Source organism: Corythoichthys intestinalis, chromosome 13, assembly GCF_030265065.1.
Source record: "Corythoichthys intestinalis isolate RoL2023-P3 chromosome 13, ASM3026506v1, whole genome shotgun sequence".
Lineage (NCBI taxonomy): Eukaryota > Metazoa > Chordata > Actinopteri > Syngnathiformes > Syngnathidae > Corythoichthys > Corythoichthys intestinalis.
The window spans coordinates 15,152,228-15,162,486 of record NC_080407.1 but is presented as its reverse complement, the minus strand read 5'-3'; the positions used below and the strand labels follow the sequence as shown (position 1 = coordinate 15,162,486).

Sequence of the window (10,259 nt, the reverse complement as noted above, 5' to 3'; positions counted from 1 at the left end):
CTTGTACTTGAGTACATTTTTTGGATGACTACTTTTACTTTCACTTGAGTTTTATTATTTTGAAGTAACGCTACTCTTACTTGAGTAAAATATTTGGCTACTCTGCCTGTATCAAATAAAAAGGCTTTTTCAGCCCCAATGTACTTAAAATACAGTGATATAATTAGCGACTGCAAAGCAAGGACGGTGTACCGTTTCCCTCTCGTGGCGAAAGAAAGAAATCCAGCACAAGTGTTTCAGGCGTGAGAAATCGTCGCATCATCTTGACGTATTTGATAATAATTTAAGAAGAATTTGTGTCATTATTAATCATTATATCACCTATATGATTATAGTCTAAACGTGTTTCTTTTTTTCCCCCTGAATGAAATCATTGCTCTGTTTGTTTTCACGCTCACAGCCACCTGCAGGCATGACTAATCGATGCCGACTAGATTTTTTTTTATTTTTTTAGAAACCTCCTCTTGGCTTGGACCCGTTTTTTCCCCACTTGTTGCTCACTCCAGTCAAAGTGAAGGGTTCGCTCGTCTTTAGCAAGAAATGGCAACGTCCGTGAAGCTCTACACAGGTGCAGAAATGCCTATAATCGGGCTAGGGACATGGAAAGTGAGTGTTCGATTCCTTATTTTCTCGTCGATAGAAAATAACGGTTTATTTCTATGAGCGGGAGTCAAGTCAGAGGCGCTCCATTCTGAAATTAAATTTAGACACCAGCGAGTTGCATAACGTGTTGTAATTTAATTCACTTGAGTGAGTGTGAATTCATCGTTTTGGTATTTGGAGCTAACCGTGGCTAATGCTAGTCCACCTTCGAGATAAAAGTACATTTAGATTAAGATTCGCAGATTCGTGCGGGTCTCGCTACATTATACATAAAATAATGAATAAATAGATATGAGGCTTATATGCATTTATGGATGCTCATAACACGACGATTATTATATTATTTTTTTAAATTTACATAATTTAACTGCTGAACTTTTCTGTTAAAGTGATAAGGGTTTACTTCATTTACTAATGCAGACTAGCGTACAAATAAAACCTTTCAGTTCAGTATTGCAAAATACTAAAACTTCAAATGAAATGATTCTATTTTATGTATTTTCTGGACAGTTTAAGAGTCTTCAAGTTTTTTAATGCCATTCTCAACTGACGTTTATTGTCAGGACAAACGAGAAACTAGAAGAATTACCGATTGGAATAATTTATACGAAAATATTGAATGGAAACATACTTGGCTCTTGCCTCGAAAATATTTATTAAGAAATAAAGTAAAAGAAATCACACTCAAATTACTTCACAGGTGTTATCCTGTAAAGACGACAATGGTTAAATTTAAAATTAGTATTGAGACATTATGTTCTTTTTGTGCAAATGCAGAGGAAACTATTTACCATTTGTTTTGGGAATTTACTCCCACATCTTTTGGGTTGACCTGAACAATTATATTAATTCCAAAGTTGTGCCATCATTGAAAATTGTTTTTAGACATATTTTGTTTGGCCTATCCAACATTGAAGAACCAGAAATGGATAAAAGATATGTTGTAAATCTTATTTTAATATTGGCAAAATTTCACATTCACTGTGTAAAATATGCTCATCAAAGACCAAATTTTCATGTTTTGGGGAAAATGTTTTCTTTATATTTGGACGGTTTGAGTTCCTTTTTGAATCCCAAAGCTATAAGGACCAAAAGACTTTGCAAACAGTACGGCTTGTGTTAAAAATGACCCCGACCATTTTATTTATTATTTTGTTGTTGTTGTAAATCTGTTGATTTTATGTGAATTGTTCGCCTATTATGTGTATTTGTTTTTGTGTAAATAAAGTTTGTTAAAAAAAATAATAAAAAAAGTAGAATTACCGTAATTATAAAACTATAAACTATAAAAACGCTTTTTTCCTTCATTTTGAACTCTGCGGTTTATAGTCCAGTGCGGCTTATTTGTTGATTTATTTGGGTTGATAGGTACTGCTTTATTAGACAGTGGCGTCATAACACTGTCATAAAACAGTCATACATATGCCATGACACTATCATAGGCATTACTGAATGTTTACGACAGATGTCATTCAGTGTCATCCGGCAAATTATGTCACTAATTCCATTTCTGTGCAGCTCGGATCTTTTACGTCCATTCAAAAGTGAGATAATTTGTCGGCTAACACTAAATGAGATGTTATAAGCATTCATAAATGTTCATGACAATGACACGCATTGATTATGATTGTCTAATGACATTCTTATGGCGCCACTGTCCAATAAAGTGTTACCAAATACCATAACTAGCAATTCATGAAACAACTGGAACAGTAACTGAAGTAGGGCTGCAGCTATCGAATATTTTAGTAGTCGATTAATCGACGGACTAGTTAGTTTGAATAATCGAGTAATCGGATAAGGAACATGAAAAATTAAAATACCTGAGCTGAGCCTCAAACGTTATAATTCTTTTTTTTTTTTTTTTTTTTTTTGGATCTATGTACAGCAAAAGAACAATTAGCTAACTTACATAGAAAAAGTCCGCGAGCTTAAATTCTAAAAAAATGCTGAAGTTTGTTATCATGCTCTTAACAAATGGTTCAGACACATATTCCCACAAAAACGGCTAAATGTACCTCTAAATTAAATTATGAATGCATTAAAAAAAACATTAGCTCTAACAAAAACTTAGCTTACGTTGGTCTTAACAGGGAGCAGTTGGATTCAGCCATGTGATAAGAAGCAGACAAGAGGGCAGTGTATCCTCCCTAATCATTAAAACTAAATGATTCAAAATAAACCATTACAAGCCACTTTAATTAAACGAAAGCTTGAAGTAACAAAATTGAATTTGAATATTTTTCTCCAATCAAATACTCGTGTTAATTGATTAATTGTTGCAGCACTAAACTGAAATAATCAGTACAGAACATGAATTTTGATTGTTATTTACATCTGTAGCACTGCAATGCATGCTTGGAGGCATGTTGGATGACAACCGTGTTGACAGCAGAGGTTGACTGTCTCCCCCAAGGGAGCAGTGATGGCCAAATGAAGCTTCTTGAAGCAATGAAACTTTGTAGCCAATTGGTTCAAAGGTTCATGGTGGTTCATTTGGTCTTATGAAAATCTTGTGATCCCGCTGTCAAATAAAGTATTACCGGTTAATATCTTCTGGTGTAAATATCCCTTTTTAGTCTGAGCCTGGAAAAGTGAAAGAAGCAGTGAAAGCAGCCATCGCGGCAGGCTACAGGCACATCGATGGGGCGTTCATCTACATGAACGAGGTGGAGGTGGGCGAGGGAATCCATGACATGATCAACGATGGAGTGGTCAAGCGAGAGGACCTTTTTATCGTTAGTAAGGTATGCCGCCGTGATGTAAAAATTTGGTATTACGCACTTGCTTGCTACAAAAGTGAGTACAGAGGCAAAACTGTTCCTCCCTTAGCTGTGGTGCACCTTCCATGCCAAGTCCATGGTTAGGCAAGCTTGTGAGAAGACCCTCAGCGATCTAAAACTGTCCTATCTCGACCTGTATCTGGTGCACTGGCCTATGGGATTCATGGTAATTGCTGTAGTTTATTCCGTATTTTTCTGGTAGGTTTTAAAAATTGTCTGTTTGGAATTTAATAGGCTGGTGACGAAACATTTCCTTTAGACAGCAACGGAGAAACAATTCCTGATAAGTCTGACTTCCTTCAGACGTGGGAGGTGAGTTCAGAAATGCCAGTTGCCGAAACCCTGAAAAAATCTTGGGGGGAAAATATATTTTTCTGTTCCAGGGGATGGAGGAACTAGTAGATGCCGGTCTGGTCAAAGCCATAGGCATTTCCAATTTCAATCGGGATCAAACTGAGCTTATCTTGAACAAGCCGGGCCTCAAATACAAGCCGGCAAATAACCAGGTATGCCTTAAAGGATATGTCTGTAAATGTTTTCTTGAATCTCCTTCAGGCCAGGCTAATATGTTTAGCCTGTTGTTTACCATCGCTCTGTTTTGGCTTAATCTTGCTAACATATTAGATTAAACTGCCATTCTCCCTTCCGCCCTGCAGCTATAGTGCAAAAAAGCAGGCAGCATAAATGTCAAACATCCACCATTTTGAGTTGTTCATTCGAGAAAGAAAACTAATGATACATTTCAGAAAGGTTATGCGGTTTGAGCTCAACCATTCGAGCCCGCCAGGTTTATAAAATCAATGTACATTTCTGCCTGAAGGTTGAGTGCCATCCGTTCCTGTGCCAGGAGAATCTGATCAACTACTGCCATTCCAAGGGCATCACCATGACAGCATACAGCCCGCTTGGCTCACCTGACAGACCCTGGTGGGTTTGCGTATGTTCAAAGGCAGATTGCTTGTACTGTAGTCTTGTGAGAATGACTGTATATTGCAGGGCAAAACCGGACGACCCGTCACTTTTGGAACATCCTGATATCAAGGCCATAGCTGAGAAATACAATAAAACTTCAGCGCAGGTACAGTAGAAGTTAAGCCATTGACAGGGAAGAAGGAAAACAATGTAAATATGCTTGAAGGAAATGTTTAATGCTTGTTGAGCCATTTATTTTAAATCTAAATGTATGTATTTCTATAACTGAGGATGATAGAAATCTTATATACCGTATTTTTCGGACTATAAGTTGTTGTTTTTTTGTTAGTTTTTTTCATAGTTTGGCCGAGAGTGCGATTTGTGTGTGAAATTATTTAAACATGATTACCGTCATTTTCGCACTATCAGGCGCACCTGACTATAAGCCGCCACTGACCAAATTTGACACGAAAACTTCATTTGCTCATAGATAAGCCATAGACTTCAAAACTCTATTGACCTGACATGTCGTCATTCTTTGCGTCACGCCTTACTATAAGGGGCTGAGCTTCATTTAGTAATAGTCATTTGAAGACGGCACACTTTCATGTCCAAGCTGGATTTAAGCTTGGATTTTTGAAGAAGCACGAAAGCTGTACCGCATACAAACAGGAAGAATTGCCTCAGGAGTGATTTGTTCGAGGATTCATGGTAATTAGTAGGGATGTCCCGATCCAGGTTTTTGCACTTCCGATCCGATACCGCTATTGTTTTGCACTTCCGATCCGATACCGATACTGGCCGATACCGGCCTATCTGAGCATGTGTTAAAGTTTAAAGTTATTTAGCCTCCTTACTTAGTTGTCAGACTCATGTTGAAAAAGGTTTTAGTACTCTTGATAACAACTCGCCAGCTGAATTAGGTGAGTTTGAATAACACACAACGGTTGGTAACAAGAAACTGACCGGTTTATTCAGTGACAAACACAAAACATTATAAATAACAAACAGAAATGGCATAGTCAGTCAGTAAAACGTGCAAATAATAATGTAAACTGTCTTAAAAAAGCAAAACACACGAACAAACTCAGTGGAAAATCCCACAAACCCCCCAAGCTATTAGATGTTTTTAATGTTTCGTGCATTAGTTACAAAAATTGTATAAAAAGCCTCTTAGGTTTAAATAAACGATTATTTCAGTATCAAGTTAACAGTTTAAAACAGTAAATAAAATACTCAAGTCCTCATTCTGTATTAGCAGCTTTAAACTACATTCAATTCATTTAATTTTGCGAATCAACTGTTGTTAAAACAGCTCCCGTTATTCCATAATTTCCCTTCTGTCTACTTTCGACATGTGTGAAAGTTTTAAAACTGTTTTGAAGATAGATTCAAGTCATGATTTTGCCGATTTAGGAGTATTTTAGATAAAAAGTTAATTAGGTTCGCTTGGAAGGTTCACAACAGCCTACTATGGAAGTCTCCTGCTTTAAGATGGCGGCTGTTTACTAACGCAACTAGTTTCCAATACTTCAATGTTGCTAACGCCGTCGAGTCTGTCATTTTGCATCTAGTTCTAAATACATACAGTGGGGAGAACAAGTATTTGATACACTGCCAATGGGTTTTCCCATTGGCAGTGTATCAAATACTTGTTCTCCCTACTGTATGATATCTATTATCTACAGTAAAACGATGTTGACGTAGTTTGTAGCGGCTGTCAGCAGCAGTCAGGTATTCTTGTGTTTTTTTATCCAGCGGCATGAGTTGAGCTAAAGTCGTGAGTTGAGCATTGGCATTACCCGGGTCTATGACAAGCATGATGTTTACTCTCGGGACGCAATGTGGTCCATTTCTCTTTGTATCCCGAAGACCGCGCTGTGTATTAGTTCCGCTTTACTTGACATATTTCAATAATCGGAATTTGGATGTTTGAGAACCGTTCTCGAATCTTCCACGGCCGAATCGCTTAAGGATGTAATGACGGCTGGGCATGTTGTACCGTGGTTCTAAGTGTTGGATGGTGCGTCTTTACTCACGAGAGATAATGGCTCGTCATCCAGAATGAATTCTTCGGCAATGACTCTTGTTATTCCCTGGGCTTTGGGACTGTCGAGTGCCAGTTTGTCACGCATAGCAAAAGTTTCTGCCAGTGTTCGTTGCGTAGGACCTTTCTTTTTGTCTTCGGTTTTCTTAACATACTTCTTATATTGTTTGTGGTGGTATTTCGCTAAATGCTTGATTAGGTTGGTTGTATTAAAACTTCTTACAGCTTTACCACCACGCTTGACTTTATTGTGGCATATGCTCTTCGTCTTTATTGTCCTTTAAGGTGAAATGATCCCACACAGCTGAAATTTTTACCGATAAAGTCTCTCGGTAAATTGGGAGACGGTAATGTAAATGTAGTGTGTTGAAGGTGTGCCGTAAAATGCGGACCGGATTTTAGGGAAACCGAAGCAAAAACTGGAATGGATTATGTAAATCGGTGCGCTGGACCCGGACCGGACATCAATCGATCCGATACCGATGCGTTTTTTTGCCCATATCGGCATCCGATTTTCGTACCATACATGTATTTTTAAACGTTGTGAAAAAAATCAATGGGAGAAATCAGCCGCTACTGCATGCCACGGCATCATAGTTCGCCATATTTTCGTAAAATAAACGCTCTGTTTAAATCTGGTGGCCGCTAGCCTCATCCGCTAACAGAGTAGCATGGTACTTTGACATAAATACGTAAAATAAACACTAACTGCACGGTTTCTTTTGCTTTTAACCAAGAATCGAGACTGTTTTACGTCCATATCTGTGAAGAATTCGGGGATTAAGCATTTATTCCTAAGAATTTTCACCAGAAAAGCTCTGTTTACGTCAGGCGGCCTCTAGCCTCATTCGCTAACAGAGTAGCATTGTACTTCGACATATTTACGTATAATAAACGCTAACTGCACGTTTTTTTTTTTTTTGTTTTTTTTTTTTTTATGTAACCAAGAATCGAGACTGTTTTAAGTCCATATCCATGATGAATTTGGGGATTTAAGCATTTATTCACAAGAATTTTCATCAGAAAAGCTCTGTTTACGTCAGGCGGCCGCTAGCCTCATTGATTACAACTAAATAATTAACTATACAACTGTATAATGATAATAAAGGGCTATTATATTCCATAATAAGTTGTGATTGCATAGAGAATTTATTAGTAATCTATTTATAAATTATTTAGAATTGAATCTGCGCGTTTTCCTCAAGTATTAAGTTTCTGATGTGAAAATTGAGTTATTTATTAGCTGTTGAAAAATATTAAGTTGCTATTTTGGGCAAAAACTTATATGATACGTAAAATATTGCTATTGATCCTGAAAATATAGGTGATTATATCTTCATTTGGTGATTTTTGTGTACCTAGTGTAAAATCTGAGAATTTTATAGCCATTTTAAGTTTTGTTATACTTATAAAAAAAATAATTAATCGGGATTTTATAAGGGAACGACTTCGAATTTTTTTGATGCCGCTGCTCATGGAGACTCATATATGGCTAAGGTCGGTGCCTGTTTTTGTTTTAGGTTGGAAGCAGCTTTGGTTTTAAAAAATTTTAGAACTTGAAGTTTTTGAAAATAGGCCCCCGAAGGATCGGCCCTGCGCCCCATGTCATGTCAATATATGATGAAGTCAAGGGATAAGCCTGAGTGGACTATGAGCAGCAGCTGTCCTCACTGTATTATGGGACATTTACACCAAAAGATATTAACCGGTAACACTTTATTTGACAGCAGCATCATAAGACTGTCATATAACCAAATGAACCACTATGAAGCTTTTAACCAATTGGCTGCAAAGCTCCATTGCTTCAAGAAGCTTCATTTGGCCATCACTGCTCCCTTGGGGGAGACAGTCAACCTCTGCTGTCAACACTGTTGTCATCCAACATGCCTCCTAGCATGCATTGCCGTGCTACAGATGTAAATAACAATCAAAATTCATGTTCTGTGCTAATTATTTCTTCAGTTACTGTTCCAGTTGGTTCAGTAATTGCTAGTTATGGAATTTGTCACACTTTATTTGACAGTCATGTCATAAGACCGTCATAAATATGACATTGCACTGCCCTGAGCATTAATGAATGCTAAATGACAGATGTCATTTTGTGTTATCCGGCAAATTATCTCCCTTTTGAACGGATTTAAAAGATCCGAGCTGCACATAAATGGAGTTAGTGACATCATTTGCCGGATGACAATTAGTGACATCTGTCATTTGTCTTGTGACGCCAATGTCAAATAAAGTGTTACCTATTAAACCAAAGAAATCAAATAAGCAACACTGGACTATAATCTGCAGGATTCAAAATGAGGGAATGAGGGAAGTAGCTGCCTATAGTCTGAAAATTACGGTATGTCATTTCACGTTATTTTCACTTGAAAACGCAAGAGGGTGCTCAAGGCCTGTGTTTTAACATTGGCGGTAACTGATAAAAACAACTGAGAAGGGCTGTTTTGTTTTGTTTTTTAAAGATTTTTTGAGACAAAAAAACAAAACACGAAATCGATACACAAGACTCACTTTCGCGGGCCGAACAGAACGACATGCCGGTCCGGATCTGGCACTTCGGGCAGCCATTTTAAAACCTGCACTGTAGATAAATGGCATTAACTCCCAGTGTAAAATCAGGTCCTGATCCGCTTCCAAATCCAGAGGAATGTGATTGTCATTCCAAAATCGGTCACGCCTGTCCGCATCCAGCAGAATTTCAAGGTAATGAGCTAAAAACAGTCTTGAATCTTTACAAACAATGTTGATTGAAAAGCTTGTAAAGTTGTTGTTTTTTTTGTTTTTGACATTCGCTTGATTCAATCCTTCAAATTGTTCTGACGTTTGCTTGATTCAAATACTTGTAGGTGTTTGACTTCCAACTCAGCGATGAGGATATGAAAACTATTTTGGGATTTAATCGGAATTGGAGAGTCTGTGCGATGCAGTGGTGAGTGAAGAGAAATTATGTTTCGATTTGCTTTGGTTGACAGCATCTGTTATGTTTCTCTAGGAGCATCAAGCACAAGGACTACCCTTTCCACGCTGAATTCTGATTAATCGCGGAAAGAGCGGTCACTTTTTGTTTCATAAAGCACTCGTATTATATGTTCTGTGTGTATCACTTTGGCAAGGTCAACAAATCAACATGTAGCTGTAAAAATGTTCTCTTTTTGTGTAACATTAATAGCATTTCCTCTTATTGACAAGTCATACGCGGCGCTTGTGACCCGTCATGTGTGTCACTTGTGATCCGTTTTCCTTTGTTTTCACTTCTCCCGTGTGCAGTTGTGTGCCAAAACCTTACTACTCTGGGATTGAGCGTTGTTAGTGCACTGATGAACACTAGAGTTCAGTATTACCCAACTACAAATGGAACGACTGTTACAATAAAGTAGTAAACTGCTGAAATGATAACATTGTGGAGAATTTTTATTATTAATACATGAAAGTTTCTTACAATGAAGAATTCCATTCCAGATGATGAGTTAATATTCAGTGTTGAGCGGGTAATCTTTGTGTTTAGATGCCCTGTTTGAAAAAAGAGCAGGTTAACTTAACAAGAACATAATCCGATGACAGGTACATTATACTTACCATAAAATAGGGAAACCTCTAAAATTCTTGTTCAAACCGAGCAGGATCTTCATGTCGTCATCATCAAGAGCAAAATCAAACACCTACAGGAGTAAAATGGAAGTGATATTTGACAGAAAAGCAATGCTGCGGAGACGTACCAGTAAATATTGTCCAGTTTGACATGCAGAATTTATTGCTGCCACACTCAAAAGAAAAGTAAGTCCACTATTGCATATTGATTTTTTTACTGTTTGTACTTTAAAAGTACTGTATTTTTCAGGCTATAAGTCGCTCCAGCCAAAAAAAATGTGCAATTAAGGGGAAAGAAAAAATATAGTTGTATGAAAAAG

The 10,259-nt window shown here is 37.5% G+C and overlaps 1 protein-coding gene across 3 annotated transcripts; it reads left to right on the top strand.

The window, feature by feature from the left end:
• Nucleotides 1-209: 209 nt before the first annotated feature.
• Nucleotides 210-10,237, top strand: LOC130927730 (aldo-keto reductase family 1 member B1). 3 transcript variants are annotated; one of them, XM_057853718.1, is made up of 10 exons: nucleotides 214-606; nucleotides 3,183-3,350; nucleotides 3,436-3,552; nucleotides 3,621-3,698; nucleotides 3,770-3,892; nucleotides 4,207-4,313; nucleotides 4,383-4,464; nucleotides 8,971-9,054; nucleotides 9,198-9,280; nucleotides 9,344-10,081. In XM_057853718.1, exons 1-10 carry the CDS (start codon nucleotides 541-543, stop codon nucleotides 9,384-9,386), a joined length of 951 nt encoding a protein of 316 aa, XP_057709701.1. In that variant the 5' UTR covers nucleotides 214-540; the 3' UTR covers nucleotides 9,387-10,081. The 3 variants fall into 3 exon arrangements, with proteins under 3 accessions (XP_057709700.1, XP_057709702.1, XP_057709701.1); XM_057853717.1 differs by having other exon boundaries at nucleotides 210-606; nucleotides 4,207-4,464; nucleotides 9,344-10,237; XM_057853719.1 differs by lacking the exon at nucleotides 8,971-9,054 and having other exon boundaries at nucleotides 213-606; nucleotides 9,344-10,083.
• Nucleotides 10,238-10,259: the final 22 nt, after the last annotated feature.

What these genes read in the sequence shown, in the direction of transcription:
- LOC130927730 (XM_057853717.1), top strand. Translation starts at nt 541, where the DNA reads ATGGCAACGTCCGTGAAGCTCTACACAGGTGCAGAAATGCCTATAATC. An exon ending in ACAATAAAACTTCAGCGCAG is followed by an intron (nt 4,465 to 8,970) that starts GTACAGTAGAAG and finishes GTGTAAAATCAG; the next exon opens with GTCCTGATCCGCTTCCAAAT. An exon ending in GCATCCAGCAGAATTTCAAG is followed by an intron (nt 9,055 to 9,197) that starts GTAATGAGCTAA and finishes AAATACTTGTAG; the next exon opens with GTGTTTGACTTCCAACTCAG.